This window comes from Poecilia reticulata, chromosome 8 (genome assembly GCF_904066995.2).
Source record: "Poecilia reticulata chromosome 8, P_reticulata-male-v2, whole genome shotgun sequence".
In the NCBI taxonomy this organism is placed as follows: domain Eukaryota; kingdom Metazoa; phylum Chordata; class Actinopteri; order Cyprinodontiformes; family Poeciliidae; genus Poecilia; species Poecilia reticulata.
In genome coordinates, this window is record NC_088837.1 from 13,547,167 (window position 1) to 13,568,265 (window position 21,099).

Consider the following 21,099-nt stretch of genomic DNA (forward strand, 5'->3'; position numbering starts at 1 on the left):
GTAAAGGTTAAAAATAGATTTCTAAAATCTTGCAGCAATCCTGTAAGACAAGATGAACCAACAAGAAAAATATGAGTAGAAAACAATGAAGAATTTAATATGTGCAAGTCATCAAGATCACCGACACTAACAAAAAAAAAAAGTCACACATTACCATTTTCTGGATTCACTTTTTAACTCATTCTCAACATCATGATGAGGATCAAATCATTTCCTGGATTCAGATACTTTGGAACAGTCCGAGTCAGCAACACAGATTAGATTCTAGCAGCATTTAGTGAAATAAAGCACATGAAGCATAGTCTGTTTAATGAGCAGGACCCATGCAGCACAGTGATGGGTTTATATAGAATAAACCGTTCATATATATATATATATATATATATAAATAAAGGCACATGGGTCATATTAAGCAATTTATGACCCAAACTTTAAATCTTTTTGTACAAATCTACACATACAGCTTCTTCAGCAAATACCCTTACTGAGAAACACACCACATTGCACAAGAAAACTACCCAATTGTTCAACAACATTTGCAGACATTTCCCACAATGAGCAGAGAGCTTTTGGACACTTTTTTTTGCACTGTGTAATAAAATAAAAATAATATTAAAAAGCAATTTCTTTGTGCAGTCCAGCTACAAGAAAATATTCCAACACCTTGTAGGCAGTTAGATGTCTGAGCGGAGACGGACAAACCTGAATCCAGTCCAGCAGAAGGCACTTTTTGTTTCGACTGCACGCTTGCGTGCGACTCCAGGCACTGCAGGCCTGGACCTCACCGCAGCACAGCAGCAAACCCCTGAATGTTCTCCACTGTTTAAGGCAAAGCTCCCTTAGTTCTGGGTGCACTTCAGCTTTGGCTCAGTCCGCACTGGTTTTGTCATCCAGGATAGCGAGTACCTCTGGCCTGAGAGGAACCGTAGGCCACTGAGAGACATTTTCACTGGGAGGATTCAGCCCCAGGACTTCTGGGTGAGCTGCATGAACGGAAAAGTCTGAAGGTACCGGATGTTCTCTGGACGAGGGCAGCGAATGCCCACACTGTGTCAAAGGAGTCGATTCCTGTGTTTGCAACATAGGTAGTGTTGTATGATCTGGCAGGGGTTGGGTGCATGGCTCGGTGAGTCTTTGCAAACCCTGGCTTTGTGTTTTTTGCAGCTGTTCTGCAGTGGGGTAATATGGCAGGAAAGACCTCTCAGGCGCACACGTCCTCATGGCGAGATAAGTGTGCATCAGCAGTTGAGGAAAGCGGGATGTAAAGTACGAGACGAAGTCGTCGGGGATGGAGCCCAGGGTCTCCTGTACATCGACGGGCAACTCTCGGTAATGATGTTTCTGTTGAGATGAGAGAAATCCTCAAAACTGCAGCAGGGAGGAGTGTGATTGTTTTAAATTACACAACAACTGTGCCTCACCTTGTTTCTCATTGCACGCAGAAGGTCTCTGACTGACCCGCCCTTATAAGAGCGAAACTTCCGCAGATCTACCACAGAGAAAAATCAAACCTCAAACCCATTGAGCTTTTTACAAAATAAATCTATTATGGGGTTAGAATTAGTAAAAAGGTCAGAAATCTCAGAGATTTATGCTTCATTACAAGAGGTTTTTTTTCCAGTGAGTCAGTAATAACTCCATCAAAAACTAAACATTTTTCCTCATAAAAAATGTGTACATGATATGAAGTTACTATGGCTACAATGAAAGGACCATCGGCAAGCTGAGACATTAAAAAGTTGAATGTTGATCTATGGCGCCTTAAATGGGAAATAAACAAATTTGAAAAGGTCCTACTTTACATTACAAAACCCTGACAAAAAATACATTTCATATACTTTTGAGATCATTGGTAAATGATAAACATACAACCCAGTCACTACTATTTTTTGCCGTTTTCATGACATGAATATAAAATGGTGGTTCTGCAATGTTTAATTAATCAAACCACTGTTCTAGGTTTTGATCCTCAGAGTGTGGCACTGCAGACAGAAAGCTGCCTACTTCAGACTTTTTCTTTCCTGTGACAGGAAACATTCAGCCCCGTCTGCGAGAGCAAATCAAAGAACTACAATGCCCAAAATGAAACCGCACCACATGTAAGAGATCAAGGTGCCAAACAACACCACACCAAATAAGGCGACTTCTTCAGAAGATGCTTAATTGTGGCTTGCACCGTTAAACCAGCCTCATCATACCCGTCTGCAGTGGCACCGTGATGTGCTCTCTCCAGTCGCCCTTGACAACGGCCCTCCCTCCTCGCTCCAGCTGCCTCACGATTGGTCCGTCCAGCGGCTCCTTTTCTATTCTGTCACTCACATCCTGCCCAAAAAAAAACAACACGATTTTAATCTGCAGCAACAAAATAATGGTGAATAAAAACACCTAATGGATCACTGTATGCTGTGCTCTAAAGTGAAACTTAAAAAAAAAAACCGTGATCCCATAAATACCTCTGGAGACATGTCGATAATGAATTTTGAGGAGATTACACATAAATATTGGGTTTTGTATTAGGAAAAAATGTGGCTTCTATAAAAACTTGGACATTTTTTGCTAGCATTAAAATACCAAAATATTATTAAGGCAACTGGTATTGTACTCCGTTTCACCCTGTATATTAACCTGCCTTTATGTAAAATAGTACAATCAGTCTGTATATGGTAAAAATTGTTGCTGCTTCTCTCCACAGAGTGTGCAGGATTGCAGAACCCTGGTTGTGAAGACGCCCAGTGGGTGAAAAGAGCCCAAACCTGGAAAAACTGCAACTCCTTCTCCAGAGTCCAGAAGAAAGGATGTTTGAGAACACTTTCAGCTGAAGGTCTTCTTTGGGGATCCATGCTCAACATCTGTTCCATGAGATCTCTGGCAACAATTTCACCTAGGAAGATAAAAAAAAAACACACAAAAAACACAAATGTGTTGAGTTAATTATGAAAAGAGCAAAAAAAATTTTTTTTGCCATTCTGAGAATTAGCAACAAAAACAAACTACTTTACTCCTCTTGGGTGCATTTCTCACCGTGTTTGTCACTTTGCAGATAGTCGAGGCTGTATCCTCCCAATAAGATGTTTGCCTGCCTCTGTAGAGACTTCCCAAAGGGGTGACTTCCCTGAGAAACCACGTAGTAGAAGACACAACCAGCAGAGAAGATATCCACCGCGTAGGTCTACAGGGATGACAATAGAAGAACGACAACCTAGTTTGAGATGGTTTCACAGGAAAACACCAACATACAGTTCACCTCATGACAGCTGTGACAGATGTGCAACTGCATCCCTGACTCACCGGGTTGTCCTTGAAGTCCTCACTGAGGACCTCTGGAGCAATCCAGCCCTCGGTCCCTGGGACCCCGGACCTTCGACTGAAACTGTGACGCCCCACCGCCAGCTTCTTACACAAGCCAAAGTCGGAGATCATGGCCCGGACTCGGCCGTGTGCATTCGGCATGGATACCAGAATGTTGTGGGGCTTCAGGTCTCTGTGGACTGGAGGGACAGGAACATCATGTTTCAAACAGCAACCAAAAACATGAAGGTTTTTAGGTTTTAGAGACACTTACCTATTTTGAGAGAGTGCAGATGGGCTAACCCGGACATGGTCTGCTGCAGGAGCATGACTGGCTCAAGTCCATGTCGGTTGAAATCCTTTTTCTCCACATACTAGCAAGAGGAAAGGTAACGACGTTGAAAATAGAATTTTTAAAAAATAAAGCATTCTGTGGAGAAAACGTTATGATGGGAAGTGCTTTCTTCAGGGTAGTAAGATGGTCAGCCTTGGCCTGGATGAGGCTTTTAACTGCAGCCCATTAATGTTTAATAGGGCTGAGGTCAGGGTCTTTATAAAAGTTTAATATTAGCCAAGTTGATCCATGGCTAAAGGAATTTTGATGAGTTTTGGGGGTAATTGTCCTGCTGGAATGCAGAGGTGCGTTTAGTTTCAACAAGCTGACAAAAAGACATCGCCCTCATATGAACGGAAACTGGTTAACACATTTAGAAGCCAAAGGTCAAGTCCATCATAAACTGGAAGCTGTAAGAACTTTCTACAGTGAAGTGAGTTCAACATTACTATAGACTGAGAGGAGGAAAGAACAATGTTGCAACACATTTTATGTCACATTTTTTAAACAAATGTGGGTACATTTCAAACCCACAAATTAAGACAAAACAAAAAGATAAAAATAAACCAGAGGGAAAAAAACTATTAAATAAGTGAAAAAGGGAGAGCTCTTTGTATTAGCTTGTTAAAAGTGTGTTAAAAATTAACGCGTATCAGCATCAACCTGTATTGGGATGGTTTTAGGATCTATTAGCCATTTTAATAACATTAACATGTTTGTTCAAATAGTGAGAGGGAGAGTGGACAAACTCATGACCAAAAACAATCATTTGTTTTCTCAAATGCATTGGGGACAGATACAAGATTGTCATTCATGACAGCAAGTTATGTTTCCAGTAGCTTCAGTCTGGTTGGGGTGTAAAATACAGGGGGTCACCGTTCTTACAAATGATAAGCAATAACGGGCAGTAGCTGGAGATAGTTTATGTTAACCTTTTCAAATATGAATTGTGCTATCAAGATTTCTTGAATTTCTCTGAGCATCCTTCGTAATTTGGAGACCAGTGGCGACGGTGAAGCTCTGCCACTGAGCACACTTCTGACAGCACCTTAGGGTTCAATTGTTGTACAAGATCAGAAGAATAACTTTATTTAAAAAACAAAACAAAACAAAAACATGATGATTGATTATTTACCTCCTGAAGCGTGGCAGCACACAGCTCTATCGCGATGTACTGGAACTGGCGGTCCCGCTCGGTGCAGAAGTAACGGATGACATTTGGATGCTCATCAGACTCTCTGAGCAGCTGAACCTCTCGGTCCGCAAAGCTGAAGCACTCAGGGAGGATTCTTTTCACCGCCACTGGACGGTTGTCAAACTGCCCCCTGTTGGAGAAACAGTGGAAATGTAATACTGTGACATGAGGGAATATATGAAATTTTACCCAAAAAGCTGCAAAGCCCGATTCCCTTACTTATAAACCATAGTTCCCTCGGCACCATGGCCCAGCACCTGTTTGGGGTGGAAGGTAATGTTGCCGACTCTGACCGTAGAGAAGTCTTCCTCTGACAAAAACACATTTCAAGCAGTGAAAACGAAGCCACAACAAACCAGCTGATGTACAAAAACAGAACTTGAGCCTTACCTCCATCTTCGTGCTCACAAATTGAGCTGCCCACCTCAGACACAGATAAGTTGGAGTGGTTGGAGGCACGGGGCGTGACGTTGGGGCTGCTGTGGTCTGAGCAGTCGGAGCGAGTGCGAGCCACGTCCAGGAAGTCGCCGTCGGGAGCCAAACCCACGTCTGCAGGGGAGAAAGGCTGCTGCCGCTGGAGCAGCTCCAGCCGCTCCTCCATCTGTCTTTGGAACTCCTGGTGCTGCAGCTGCTGCTGCTTGTGCACGCTCTGTCGCAAGAAACAACAGAAAACTTAAAGGATGCAACCATTGCAAAATGTGTTCATGAACCTTTTTTAAGCCATTTGAGATCCTATACATACACCTGTTGTTATATAAAGCTAATAAAAAGTCAGCAGATACAGCTTCCACAGGTTAATGCTGAGCCATTTCCACACTCAAGCACCTCGTCCTCTTGCTATTTTCTTATTTGGTCCTAAGTTAGTTTTGAAACTTTGATATAATTTGTTTAGTCAATTTTAATAAAAGAAACTTCTTTGTCAGCACCCCGTATAAAGATGTGTAAAACGCCTTAATATATATATATATATATATATATATATTTTTTTTTTTTTATTATTATTTTATTTTTTTTGATACAGAAAAATCTTGCTCTGAAAAATAAATTAAAAAAATTCAACCATCCACTCGCCAAAACAAAAACATTAAGAAATAATTGGTATAAATAAGCGTGCTTGCTGCATGGTGGAACAGCAATAAGCAATAACTCATTTAATCAAATGCTAAATGAATACAAGCTTGATCATTTTCGTTTGCATGATTGTTTTGTTTCTCTCTTTTTCTATCTCAGACTAGATGACAAAAGGCTTCTGGTGCATTGGTCTCGACTAACCCCTTTTCAGAAGGACAATTTTGTTTTTAATTGTTGTTTCGGGTGTCTTGTTTTTTTATTTAGAATCTTTAAAATATCTTCCAGCTTAAGTGTTGCATGTTCATTATAAATTAAATTTTACTGACGTTTGAAAGGGTGTGCTTGCATTACTAGGCCATTACCATTTTATGACTTAAGAATTATCTCAAAATAACATTATAATCGGTTATCGCAATAACTTCTGGGACAGTTTATTGTCCAGAAAAATTTGTCATCATGACAGGTCAATTCATGTAGCCAGAACTCTACAGGGTTTGCAGTTATTAGCTACAGCTGTGATAGAAATCTTCTATGATGAGTACATTGGACGCTTTAGAAAAGGTGAAATTTGTTTTTACCTTGGGGTAGATGATAACAAAAGCCACCCAGCCGGCGAGAAGGAAAGTGGAGAAGATGATGGTGGCCATGTCTTTCAGCATGGAGTCCACAGGGGCCTCCGGGCGCGCAGTGCGGCTGCTGGTTCCCGGTTCCTGGATGGAGGTTGAAGACTGCCTATCGTCCATGCCACTGTCATTGACCTTCTGCAGAAAGGAATCAGAGGAGAAGGAAAGATGTTAAAAGAAAGAGCACGGAGAGTCAGGATATTTCCGTCACACGCGAGATGATCCGGACCTCCTCTCCTTTCTTATCCGTAGTAGGTGGGATGACGTTGCCTTGGTTACGAGGGAAGTTTTCAGGGAATGTTTCCAGGATCTTGGTATGAGCCTCAGGGGGCGTTTCATGGTGACCTGAAAAGCGATACGGAAAAAAGCTTCACAAACACAGAAATTCAAGTCTAAAGTGTCCAAAACACCAACAGAAACAGATTCATTTCAACCCCAACAATGAATTTCTGTCTTTTTTTTTTTTTTTTACAGTTTAAGGAGTGGAGACTCCACCACACCGGGTTATACAGGTGCTGTTAACATTAGAAGAATATTCTTATGAGAATGCATTCATAAAAAATCCTTGAAGCACACATTAAACAAAATTTGTTTTCTTCAGCTGCAGTTGATATAAAATAAGAGAAAACAGGTACTTTCCATATTTGAAACACATAGTTTTGCTTTAATTGTCCCATGTTAATAAAAGTCAGCGCCATGGATACAGCCAGCAAAATACCATGAAAGCAGCTGAAAAGTGGAAGGCAGACTTTTTATTTGAGATTTTAAAAACAGACTAAACAAGCATTGGTACAGGACAAATTATTGCCAAAACATTTCACTTCTGTTCAGGCCAAAATTAACGATACAAAAACATTTCTGCAGTTCCATCAATCGCCCACTAGATGGCAGGCCACATTAAACTGAAAGCACAAACATTTCTAAGTTCTGAGGAAGTGGTTAAGAGTGCCGACATCAAAACTTGTTTAGGAAAGTGGATTTTTAACCCATTATAAAATGACACCAAATCTCTTTTTCTTCTCCCAGCTCCAAGATAAGCAACTAAAAATTCTAACGGCTGTGATTTGTATTGTTTTGTGCCGTACCTATGAGCAGCAGATAGTTCCTCATAAAGTTGATCCGGTTTCGCTCTCGAAGGCCAGCGTTGAATTTCACACTTGTGCTGGGAGTGATGACACACTCCTTATCCTCCTCTGTCTCCTGGCTATTGGGGCCTTCCAGCAGGGGGAAGGTGCTTCCACGAGGCTAAAGACAAACACACACTTCCTGTTATCAGACGCCTCATGAGCTTCTATAAAAAGGAAGTCTGTAGAAATAGCAGCCTCCTACTTCAAATGACAGAAATCAAACTTCATGCAAATATATGAAGACTTAATGAAAATTTTAAAAAAATATAAATCATGGACATGCTGTTGACGTGATCAACGTTGCACTTGATTTAATATGCAGATTGTGCTCACCACCACTGTGACTCCATCATGCACCAGAGACGGTGATGCATACAGGCTAGTGGAGTATTTGCCCACATATAAAGTGGCCCTGAAAAGACCAGAAATAAAAACTTGTCATGTTTGACAATAAACTGCACAGTGACATAGATAAAATCTTGTCAAGCCAAATGACAAGGCTAAAACAATTCAGAGAAGACCAACGAGTCCTGGTTTTACTTTTCAGCTTTCCCCTCCAGGCTTTTGGAGCTTTATTTCCACAGAAAAAAAAAGATTTACTTTATTTTGAAAAGAGGCCTCTGGAAACTCCAATTCCAGCCAAAGATGTGGTTTTTTTCAACCAGGCATTTTCCTTCCACTTAACTTTCCATTAATTTAATTTATACAAGACTGACTGACCAGCTTTTTAGCTACATTACATAGGTTATTTATTTTTTCATCTCTGAACATATATGTAAAATGGAACTAAATACATAAGAAAATACAGACGATAAAATGTAAAAAAAAAAAAAAAAAAATCTAAGGCAAATTAGGCAAAAAAAAATTACTTACATGAATTTATTTTTAGGTTTCTTCTCCTTTGGAAACGGATATTTCCACTGGGTTATCCGTCCGACCTCTCCGGACATGAAAGTGAGGTAGCGCAGCGTTTCCACGGCGACGTTGGTGTGGGGAACTTTGCGAAGACCCTCCCGCTGCCAGATGTACATCGCCACCACCGGAGAATTGTAGTTCTGCACCCACTGAACGTCTCCCGTCTCGCTGTCCACTGTCACCACGAGGCCGTCGCCGTTTGAGACAAAATGAGCCATTTCTGTGGAGGGAATAACGAGATGCTATCAGCATGCCCAGTGTACTGGAGAGTTAAGCCAACAACGAGCATGCTCGAGTAGGAATCTTACTGTATTTCATATCATCATCGGGGAGGGTGGAGGCATAGTCGGAATAGGTGGCATTCCAGCGCAGCTCTCTGTTCTTTGTGTCGTACATGGTGATGGTGTACTCTAACAAAGACAGAAACATGCATGGCTACGTAAGCAGTACACACTGCAGGGTTTCAGTGTCAGTTTTATTGTAAGACTACAAAGCTGAATTGTGTGAAATTTCCTTAACAATGGCCAACAAAAAGCTAATGTGAGCTTTCAACTTGCAAACACTCCTAGCCCCTTAAAATTTAAGAAGCTAATTATTGGAGAGGTAGTTGTCTTGTTTGGAAGTTAAATAAATTGGCTGCACTAATGAGCAATGACTATATAAACAGTCTCGCCCAAAGAAATTTTAAAAAAATGAAGCCTTCTGGTAAACTAGATTAAATCTTGAGTGTCATAGATTCTGGTTAGAATAAAAAAAAAACAACAAAGCAGCTGAGCTAGTTTTCTTTTTACCCGTTCGTCCCAGATACAGAAGGGATGAAGACGGACAAAGCATTTCAGCGAAGGACGACGTCAGCGTCTGCTGCTTTTCACCTGTTAGCAAATCCACCACATACCACAAGTCCTGCTTTTTACCTGCAGGAGAGCACATAGACAAACACACACAGGAAACTGATTAGTTCGGTGATTTTAGCTTTGAAACTGCACCAGGCCACAGCAGTCTTGCAAAACATTTTGTGGCGTTACAAACTTCAATGTACTTTGTTGGGATTTTATGCGGTCGACCAACAAAGTAAGGAAATAGTTTGTGTTCAGCCCCATTTAGTCTGTTGCACCTAAATGAACCCCGATTAGTAAACTGATTCCACCTGTGCTCAATTTAATCTCGGTATAAATGCAGGTATTATTTGAAGGCTTGTTAGAGAACAAAGAGAATCCTGGAGACCAAAGATCACAGCAGGGAGGTCAGGGAGACGTTTAAAGCTGGGTTAGAAAACTAAACCGGAAGCTGGTGAAAGCTGATACGATGGGTGGCAATATAAAAAAAAAGAAGAAACAATGGAAACAAAACCTGTTGCTGGCTGCAAAATACTTAAGGTGGTGAAGACTTCCATCCAATGTAACAGAGTTTAATCAATTTTGCAAAGAAAAATAGGTAAAAACAGGCAGAGACATGCCCAAAACAGCATGCCTTTTAAAATACTGCTGATCCTCAATAAAACGCATTGAGGTTTGTGGTTCTATTGCATTAAAATGTGAAATTGTTCCACTTGCGAAAAACCCTCATTTATAGCTTTCCTGCCAACAGAACCGTTAATCTGATTAAATGAGGCACTTTTTACAAAACCAGTTATTCAAAATAACCTACGACCGTTAAACCTTAATGTTAATTAGTTTTATCACTCCATAGTGAGATAGTCTCTCAAAGTTTTGCATTTACACTTCATAGAGTATTTTCACAAAATGTGAAGCCACATACATGAAAAGTAGCTATATATTAAAGTATTCAACCAGCAACAGTTTGCATCTATATAATTAAATGCCTGACTGATGATGATGATGATAGTAAGGAGGCAAATGTGACTGCTTTTGTTCAAACGATGGTAGATTAAAGTTCCTGCGTTAACACTTAAAAATTCAAAAGAGCCGAGGCTGTAGATTTAGTGGAACCAGAAGACGACGTGTTGTATTCTGTTGAAACCAGATAACACCCACTCCTTTATGAAAGGTGAGGAACACAGGCGGAATCTACAAACGTGTATGCGTACGCCGTGACCAGAAATTTATGAATGGGTCTTACCCATGTAGAGGATTCCATCAGAGCTGCGACACGGTGAAGCTTGCACCAACTCAGGGATGGTGAAAGGTAATTTCTGTTACAACAAAAAACCTCAGATAAACCTTGTGGTTTTAAGGGTCAACAACAAAATATAGCACCACGTAGTATAAAACCGCCACAGCTGCAAACTCATAATGAGAAAGCATGACTGTTTTTCTACCGAACAAGGAACTGAGTGGTACCAAAGACGGAAGATTAAAATGCTTCGATAAAACGCATTTCCTGTTACCGTGAGGCCTTCGTTGTTCTTTCCACCCAGTGAGTACAGGCTGCCGTCGTTGGGGTCCGGCAGAAACGCTGGTCTGGTGAAAAGAACAAAGGCAACAAAGTTAATTGTTAAGCAGCAGGTCGAGCTCAGCATGTCACAATACTCATTAGAATACACTGTCTTTTGCTACATAGAGATAAGATACAGTAGAACACAGTGTCTTGAAAAAAGTATTCTTAAAAAATGTAAACTTTTATCACATTTTGCCACTTTACGGCCATTAATGTGACAGACCAGCACAACATGAACTGGAACAACCAGAGATTTTGTGTTATTTTTTTTAAACCAATAAACATCTAAAAGGTTGAAGGACTTGAAGTCAGTCAGCTCAGACAAACAGCATCTGCAAACATCAATTTTCAAGTCTCACAGCTTTGGTTGCATGCTCAGAGTGGTTGTCCTGAAAAGCAACCTCCACCACAGTCTGAAGTCTTTTTCAGTAGTAGTGGTTTGTTTTCCCCAAGGATTTTTCTACATGTTTCACTGTGGGGATGGAAGCTTAAACCAAACCACTGAGGCCTTCACAGAACACCCAGATTTATTCTGAACTTAAATTACCTCCTTGTTAATTAGATGGCTTTTAGAAACAATTGATTGCATTGGATTTTATTTATTCACAATCCAAATGCTGGCTATTTAAAAAAACAAAAAACAAATTTTGTATCTTATGTGACAAACTTTGGGAAAGACCAGTACGTTTAAAGGGTGTGAACACTTTTGCAAAACACTCATGTATCCAACAAAAGAAAAAAACAAAGATAACTTGGATACGTACTCTGCTACATGTGTCGGGACCTGAAGAACTGGATCTGTGAGGACACAAAGACGATAGTCAAGACTGACAGGAATATCATCCGGCAGACGAAAACATGGCCAGCGGCCGTTGAGTAAGCGAGAGACATGAACGCTGGAGACGTCGGACTGCAGAGGACACAAAGTCCAAATGGACATGCAAGCCCCAGTGGCAAACATGAAGGGCAAACAGATAAGCTTTCTGTGAGTAAATCAGGCATGACACACCAGCAGTGAGAACAAGAATAACAATCATTCGATGTGATCGCAACATCAAAAAACCCAATCCCACTGACCTATTCCAGTATAAATGGAATAAAATCTTGCCAAGTTGTCCTTAACAAAAAAAAAAAAAGATAATCTTGTTGGGAGAAGCCTACATAAGATTTCTTCCATCTTTCAACGGGGTTACCAAACCAGTCAAACCCCAAACCTGAAGCGTCCGTTGCAAAAAAGACAAACATACAAGTCCCACCAGTGTGAACAAGCTGGGTGTGGAGCAGGTGGAGCTGGAAGGTGTCCACAATGGCACAGGGTTAGGTGTGAGATAATCCAAAGATGGTAAATAACCGTTTGATTCAGTAAACATTAGTCTTCAGGAAATGTTTATTGGGGGTTAAGTCTGACTGGCTGAAATATAAATACATGTCTGCAAAGAGAGAAGCGAGCAGCATTATGACAGGTTTGATATTAAAACTGCACTGTTCAGTATTGACAAAGGTGGAAGATTTCTGCTTCCCTCTCATCGTTTCCTGACTGAAATGGGGCAGGTGTGTGCAAAGCCTGGTGAAATTTATATTCAGTAGCTGTTCCAGGAAAACAGATGATGCGGAGGAGGCAGCCTCTGCCTCATCATGGCAGATTTGGTTATTGAGTAGAGCCAGGAGGGATTAACAAGCATGAACTAAATTTGTTTTTACCTAAAAAAAAATAAAAAAAAGAAGCAAAACAAAAGTCTAGCCTAAAATAAGTCCACAAAAACAGGAGAATACACATTTAAAATTGTGAGTTCATAACAAGACTAAGAAAAACACCCCTAAAATCTCTCTTTTTCTAGTTTTCCAAGCCTCCTTATCTAATGCAATTCCAGAGCATACAGAGCTCTGGCGATGGTAACCATGGTGCGGGCCATGAGTGCAGGTGACACTACCGTAAAGTTCCTGATCCTGGCCCACTCAGACCTTGATTAGAGGCAGCATTTCCCTCTTTCTCCGTTAATAATTACCCGCATCCCATGGCCAAGAGAACCTGAATGAACAGCTTCTTCTAGTACCTTCTAGACTTGACCACACAATAGAAATAGGATTACTAAATCTAGGCACAAAAGCACTATATGCAGCTCTGGGAAAATAAAAAATTAAGAGACCACTTATAATGATCAGCTTCTCTGATTTTACTTTTAGATATGTGTTTGAGTAAAATTAACATTGTTATTTTATTCTATGACCTACAGACAGCCTGTCTCCGAAATTCCAAGCAAAAATTGTATATTTATTTGCAGAAAATGAGAGATAAATATGTTTTTAAAGAAATACAACTGATTTGACACATAACGACAAGCTCTGTTTTTAGATTCCAGGTGTATGAAGCATTAGAAAATCTTAATTACCCTGGCTAGACTAGATGATCCAGGGAGTGATGCTAATTAGATTGCATAAAAATGTTCAGGTGTGGACATGCTGTATTCACACTAGCTAAATAAATACAATAAAATGTTGCCTACAATTTGATCAATTTGTTGCTTTACTCCAATGAAAGCTGCATCCCAACAAAGCAAAACAAGGATTCCACTGTTTTCAACCAGGCATCAGGGCAACAATCGTACTTTGTGTTTGAAATGTGGTATGAATAACGAGGAGAAGAGCATACAAACACTTTAACTTGACACCAGCCGTCTCCTCTTACCTTCTTTCAGAGTCCACTTGATAGAGCCAGACTTTTTGCTAACGGCATGCAGGTTTCCATCCAGGGTGGACACAAAGAGCAGGCTTTCAGGAAGGGCAACTGTGCTGGCGCTGCAAAATCCCTACAAAAACAGAAAACGGCTCAAATAAATGATCATCATGCAACACTGACAGGATGTCTGGTTCTTAACCAGTAGATGTGTTTATGCATGCATCCTGCCATTTAAACCCCCGGGTTAGGTTTGAACATGTGCGCCTGTGTTCGGGCAGTGGATAAGTCTGTAATCACTCGACTATTACTCAGCCTCACACATAGCAAACAGTATCAAAATGTTGAAATAATCATGTAATGATATGAAGACATCTGGATCAGGATAATAAACTTGTGTTAGCTGGTCTACTGAGCTACTGTATGGCTTAAAGCACAAACTAGAGCAAAGGGTGGCAAATTTAACATGCTGAACTCATTTGACCTTTATTCACATGTTGTGTACTTTAATCTTTGAGATTCTGAATAATGTACTCACAAAAATAAGCATTTATATTATTGTATACACAATATTAAACCTTATTATCATTCTCCTTTTTTCTGAGTAATTAAAAAGTAAGCTGATATTAGCTGGTCAATCAGTCAGACTGCCAGCATGGGTGGAGACTGTTTAACGGACGGGCCCCTATTAGCTTTCCAACGGTAGTTAAAAACAATGTCACTTTAGTAAGAGTTAGGAGCGGGGCTCCTTTAATTTCCATGTTTGTGTGTTTACCACTACTGCAAATATAAGCAGCAGAACTTGGCAATGTGCAGAAGTGGCAGTGTTTCATATAGCCTCCGAAAACGTTATTCACTCCCGAACTTTCTCTAGTTCCTTAAAAAGTACTTTAATAGGGTTTAATGCATTTCTGTTCACAAAATCATTTTCGGATGATCAGATTTCACCTGCTCAGTTCTGCCTATTTTTAGCTCCTTTTTACAATTTACTCTTTCACTTTAAATCAAAATGAGCTGCTGCTGGCCACCCCTCCCAAGTCTGTGTTTACACCTGCACTCTTCCTGTCTTCCAGTTATACTCGGAACTGGAAAATTCTGACTTCCCAGTTGGAGGAATCAACTGGAACGCCCTCTGAAGTTGTATTTCCAGCTGAGAAAAGGGAGCAGCTCTTAAGGCCTAGTTTTCCAGCCAACTTGTAAGGTCGACTTCGTGTTTCAATACGGCTGCTTCTCACCTCTACAGTGCCAAGGTGTGGAGGAGACGTGTTTATTTCCCAAGACACACAGATAAGAGTGTGTCTAAAATTAATGTTACATGTGCAACCTGTAACTCCAAAATGAACTCATTAAAAGTGGTTTTTGCTTATGGAAAGAAAAGCTTACAATGATACTAAAGTACTGCAAACAATGTTTATGGGTGTCGCCATGTTGAAATTCCAGCCTGTCAACTAGAACGCTGTTACCTCAGGTCTGACATCAAACCCAGCTCCAAGTTACAACTGCCAAAGTAACTAGAAGGCAGTCCTAGTACATGTGAAAATGGCTGCAAACAGATACACAACGATACATTGGTTCATCTTTGACCCAGAGTCAGACCCAGAGGCAATCAGAAGGGGAGCTTCCTGTACAACCATCAAGGATGCAGCAACAGTAAGTTATCATCCTTTCCAGCAGTCATTGCACCATTGCAGTAAAACCAGCTGACCAGATTTGCTGGAGTTCCACCATGTCCTGGGCTCAGATTGGGTTGCTAGGTAACAAAGCAGTACTCGCCGATTGTGACTTAATAATCAGGAAATTTTCCAGACACCAAAAAACAAACTTATTGCCAGCAAATGATTAGGTGTTTTTTTTTATTTTTTTATAGCACTTTGTTTCTAGAAGCCATAGAGACCCATATAGGAACTTGCACAAAAAGTGAATTTTGCACAATATGTCCCCCTATAATATAAGAACAAAAATGTTTGCATTTTGATTTTGACTTCTCTGTCACAGGAAATCTAAGCAGCGGAAGCTGTGCTCATTTGCATGTTAAACCACAGCAATATCGATCAAAGGCATTACCTATAAAGAGCTCCCTGGAGAACTAAAAATAGCTTCCTCAGAGAAATTACCTAGACTAAGAAAAGTATGCTTTTACATCAATGTATTGGTCTCAGAACATGTAGTTCCCCCAAAACTGGCCAGTTCCACAACTTCTAAAGCAGCTAGATTTTCACAACGGGGAGAATCATCTAACGCACCACTGCATCCCTTCATGATCACCTGATCAGTTTGTGCAAAAGGAGCTAGAAGACATGCAGTGTTTGGTTTGACAGATTGCAAGGTTTCTAACACATTGTGTCTCCAGCTTTACTGTTCAAACATGCTATAATGGTATAGACGGCTGGTAAATCCTTAAAGGGTAAAAGTTGCATTCCTGCCTTCCAGTAGATCTTGTAAAGTTGGTTTTGCCTTTTGAAATGTATCTAAGGACTTTGTCAAAGGAGCTCTTCAAGTTTAGCACACACAGCTGAATAGTGGGCCGGCAGCCCAGATGGGCACTCCTCTCTCCAAACCCTTCAACGCCTACTCACATACAAGGGACACTGGAGCGCACATGGCACCAGGGGCAGGGTCTGCCTCAGATGGAGCCCTATCTGGACCAAAGAGACCACCACTGAGAGTCACAGAAAGGGGTCTAATCCATGCATGTGAAATTGTTGAACAATAACCTGGATTAAAAACACCAGTCTATTCAGTAGCAGTCCTTATCACAACTGTTATTGTTCAGCTCTTCGAAGAGTGTTATTGTTCAGCTCTTCGAAGAGAAGCACAATTATAAACGGGCAGATGTTATCTGGCTAATTAGTCAGGTTATCTGCTCAGGTAGCCTGCAGTCGGCTACAGGCATGTTGCTATGCCATCATTAGTTTTTAAAACTAATATAATAAAAATGAAGCGGTTCTCTTTTAGTTTTCAAACAATGACTGCCCGTGATTCTGGAAACATTTTCAAGTAGCTGAATTCGTCTTTCTTAGGGTGTTTCTACTCCACACACCTGCTAGTCCTGCAGAGTTGGCTCTATCGAGAACCAAAATTGCAACATTGGTAACATTTTCAGATAGTTCAGTTCACTTTCACAATGCACTGCGTCAAACTAACCAAAATCTGCTCCCCATCGTCACCTGTTATGGCGCTACACCAAGAACCGATGAAGGAAACCACACAAAATCCTCTGAAGAAGAAAGTGAGCACAGGTGTGCTTTCACACAATCGAAACCAGAGTTTGATTAAAGTGGACTAAAATGGGCTGGTGTGAATGCATTCTTACAAGCGAGGTCGAAATGCAGGAGTCTTCCGTCAGCCAGCTGACTAGCAGTGTGCAGCTTTCTCCTGCATCTTATTAAGACATAGGAACAATATGCTGAGAATTTTTGTGGTTTCGGAAGTGTATCTTTTTAAAGCCTCAGAAGCAGAAATTAGCTAATGGTTCCTCCAGTCAGGAGTTTGAGAAACACAATCTGCTTACCAAACCACTAATATTTAATGAAGTCAATCAGATCAGTCTTTTGATATTTTAAGAATTCTGAAAAAAAAAATAAAAAATTGAAAAAATAAAAAATGCTTTTTTAAAATAACAGAACCAGCAGGATTTCCATCCATCAGCCTTTAATGTACGTGCAATCAAGAACACGTGGAACTACTGCTGCGGTTAGTCTCCACCTTCAGTGACATGGCCTACTATTCCTCTGTAAACAGCGTCGGTGGCTGACCAGTGGCAGACACCCTATAAAGGCCGGTTCACAATAACCTGTGCACTCTAGTTATTCATCACACTGTTCTGAAACTTCTAGCATCAAAATGAACAGAAACTAAGACAAAAAAAAAACAAATGAAGGTTTCAGATCATCTGCAGAGAGAAAAGACATCGTTTGACACTGGCCCCAAGTTCTCTTCCTGTGGTCTCATCCATCCTTCATGAGCATGCGTGTCAATAATATGCACCTGCAACTGTTCCCACTGGGCCTCAACTTCACAAGGCACCATAAAAGTGTGCTGGGAAGAGTCATAACTAATCTGTTCTCGCCCCCCTCGTAACCCCCAACAGCTCTCTTGGTTTCACAAACAAATGAGTTCCCAAACATCTGTTGGCCCTTTAGGTTTGCATGGACACCAACATTCAGCAGCTGATGCATATGTTGAAGTGTTGCGCTTCAGGGACATCTGCTTCACAGTTTCTCTGCTCAGAATGGATGTGATTCACAAAGGCTCGATTAAAGCAACGGTTAGAATAATGCACACCCTTCCATTTCCTCATTCTGTACGTTACACAGAAATAGCATTGCAAAATAAGGGTTGCATAATACTGCAGAACTGGGTACCAAAAAAACTCTTCACTCTTGTTCCTGAATCTAAATTTTCAACCTTTTTTTTTTTTTTTAACTGAGGTCAGCTTCAAAAGGGACTTCAATGCTTGTGTTATCACCGGCAGCGGTCAGCGGAGGGTCACCGCGCCTCGCACCCTTCTGCTTGGCAAACCAAGCCAAACATAGAGCCGCTCAGAACTGTCGGCCTTCCCTTCAAGTTTCAACAAACATTTTTAGAAGCGCATGGAAAAAAAAAGCCTTGTGGTCGAAGTATGAAACGGCAACAACAAAAACCATCAGGGTAAAAAGTGAATTTCTTGTCGAAGCAATCACCTTGTCTGCTGCCATCAGCAATTTCTGCAGCTTGCCTGAGTGCAGAACAAACCAACACAGGAACCAAGAAAAAAAAAGAAAGTATTTTCACACATCTGAGCATGTGTCATGGGAAGTGCGTACTGGCAACAGCTTCAACTAATCAACAAATATATCAAATCGTACATCCTTTATATGCAACGAACACCATAACCATTGCATAAGGATCAGATATTTATTCCTACACATCTTAACAGCAACAATTAAAAGGAATTAAGATGCTATAATATTTCTCAAATGACAAGTCACATCTTTACAGAGAACCTTTGGGGTTTTACTACAAAGAAAGCAATACCACGTGTTGGCAGACTGAGATAAAGCACAGCCACTTCCATTATATCTACTTTTTCTTTAGATTTAGCAATTCAAAATCTGTTTGCACTGAACAGAAAGTGTGTAAAATTGACCTCTGTGTAGTTTCGAGCAATTATAAACTTACGTTTATGATGCCTGTCAACCATTAAATTAAGTATGTGCAAGTATAAAGCACAAAGGAGGACCTTAAAGTTATTAATAACAATCAGTTGCTGATGTGTCATGCTTTTAAAGGAGGAAATGTGTCAACTGTGGCAGAAAATACTGTCAAAAAGAGCTTTTCTTCTCTAGAAATCCCATGAAGTTTCTCTCAGGATATATAGTTGGACTATCATTCGTCACCCACACTACACCTGCATACACTAATAGGCTAAGAGAAGAACCAGAGACATGACAAGGGATTATAAAGCCACTTTAATCTGCTTCTTAGCTGAGCTGGTTTACTCATGTAGCAGTGAAGGGTCTCTGCCTTGGGGCTTTTAAGTTTTTGGCTCGTTTTGAACATGTTAATTACTTTTGATCAAGATTAAAGCCAAGACAGCAGATTATCAATGCTTTATTCCAACCATCAAAAACCAAGGTGTTAATGTACTTCACAGAGCGTATACCCAATACGATATTACTTTGATTTGCATGAACTTATAGATGTTTTTTTGTAAATGGTTACAGCCCCATTGTCTGTTGTTATGGATTCAGTCCTCGTAAACAGAAGGTATACACACTATCAAGGTGTCAAAGTATGAATGACTAGGCCTTTACAGGGTTGTAAATGATTTAAATCTAACCTCAAGTGTACAAAACTACATACCACAGATTCCACCTAGTCATTATTTATTGAACACTCAAAATAGGGCACATGTTATGTACATTTCCAAAAATTTAAATGCCTGAAGAAAACAATGGGTTAGGGTTAGTGCAATGCCTTTTTAAAACTACATGATTATACTTTTAAGAGTTGCGCTGTTTGGGTTTTTTTTTATGGCTGGCATAAATTTTTAATTGACTTTAATTAGGGACATCAGATCCTTTAACTATACCTTAATATAGACAGCAAAATTTACTTGAAAATTTTAACTTTCTGGTGTAATAGCACCATAGTAAAGTTTCCCCATGAAGTCACCATAAGCTACTTTTGCAACGAGCATCCCTCACAAACACCGAAACATCCTTCAGGAGTACAACTGTGACTTGTGCACAAGCATCAAGTTGTTGAATTCAAATGTTGAGATAAGCAAGCCTTTGAAACATCATATTGACATCAGTACACAATTGATGTTGTAATAGGACTCAAAATTACCTAAACTTTTCTTACTCCTAATCAGCAAATGGGTTTTACTGGCTTTAAAAGTAGGGGTAAACTTTTGATATCCACCGTTTGTGTCAGTTGAGGGTCATTGTGTCCAGTAATATTGAAACTATAGTCAAAAATCTTTAAATAAAACCCTGCATCTGTTATCAAAAAGGAACCCATCAAAAATTCTAACCATGACTGTGTATTTTACTATAATATCACATGGTGTTGGGCTGTCAAGTTTCAAGATTTTGCTATCTAAGCTGAACTGAGTTTCTTGTTGATCACTGAAAAGAAACACTATCATGGATTAAAGGGTAGGTTGGGTGATGATGGAAAGAAAAACTGAGATCGTGACGACAACACAACTGCATATGTTTCTAATATCACGCAGACTTAATAACTAAATGAAGTACAATACAGCATTAGTGAGTGGTAAAAAAAATTTTTATGTGATGTGTTACAGATCTGAAATTGTACAGATATAAGGACAAATGGTTTCCCGTAAATTCCTGAAACTCGACAGATAAAAAACAAACTTGTCTACGCAGGTTTTAATGCGTCAGATGAGTTTATTTTAAACCCAACAACTTGTCAATTGAATAGTTTAGCAAGCTAGCTAACGTTCGTATTTAGCTAACCGCTGTCAACACGCAGCATATGCACTGAATTTTAGCTTCATTGAAGCACAAACATTTTTATTAAAACGTCCCAAAGTACAAAATAATAATCCCACTATAAATTATACTTGTTGTTTAGTCGACAATAATAACCTCATCCCGTCTAAGTTAGTTTATCCAGCTAGCTTTCTTACCTTTTGGGGACCAGCGTAGAAAAACAAGGCTAAAATGCAGCACAGTAGAGCCCGTTTTCGCACTGGCCAGTCCATGTTAGCATCGGGTCTCAAACCGGGACAGGCTGACTAGGTGGTCCGGGGCGGCTGGTCGCTACATAGAAAATTCTTTTCTGACTTCCACAGACAGATGGGTCGAAATGTTTGCTACAGCGTTGGTAGAGATGCTTCTTCCTGAAATTACCACTGCGGAGGTTGGACTTTTGGATTCATATCCACAGGAGTGGAGGAGGGGGAACGCTATAGGCTTCTCAGCCAATGAAAACACGTCTAGACACACCGGATGTGCTATAAA

The 21,099-nt window shown here is 40.3% G+C and overlaps 1 protein-coding gene across 1 annotated transcript; it reads right to left on the reverse strand.

The window, feature by feature from the left end:
• Positions 1-70: 70 nt before the first annotated feature.
• Positions 71-20,984, reverse strand: ern1 (endoplasmic reticulum to nucleus signaling 1). Its single transcript, XM_008416777.3, has 22 exons — positions 20,766-20,984; positions 13,637-13,757; positions 11,715-11,748; positions 10,901-10,973; positions 10,633-10,705; positions 9,345-9,467; positions 8,862-8,963; positions 8,512-8,773; positions 7,972-8,050; positions 7,597-7,756; positions 6,741-6,856; positions 6,467-6,649; positions 5,208-5,466; positions 5,037-5,127; positions 4,758-4,947; positions 3,563-3,662; positions 3,289-3,488; positions 3,022-3,169; positions 2,754-2,881; positions 2,199-2,322; positions 1,422-1,489; positions 71-1,341 (listed from the first exon to the last, which is right to left on the reverse strand). Exons 1-22 carry the CDS (start codon positions 20,838-20,840, stop codon positions 868-870), a joined length of 3,183 nt encoding a protein of 1,060 aa, XP_008414999.2. The 5' UTR covers positions 20,841-20,984; the 3' UTR covers positions 71-867.
• Positions 20,985-21,099: the final 115 nt, after the last annotated feature.

Bases quoted from the DNA above. Each gene is read 5' to 3' on its own strand.
- ern1 (XM_008416777.3), bottom strand. From the start codon at position 20,840: ATGGACTGGCCAGTGCGAAAACGGGCTCTACTGTGCTGCATTTTAGCC. The intron at 7,757-7,971 runs GTGAGCACAATC...GTTTGTCTTTAG, and splicing joins ATGATGGAGTCACAGTGGTG to CCTCGTGGAAGCACCTTCCC. The intron at 2,882-3,021 runs GTGAGAAATGCA...TTATCTTCCTAG, and splicing joins TCTGCAAAGTGACAAACACG to GTGAAATTGTTGCCAGAGAT.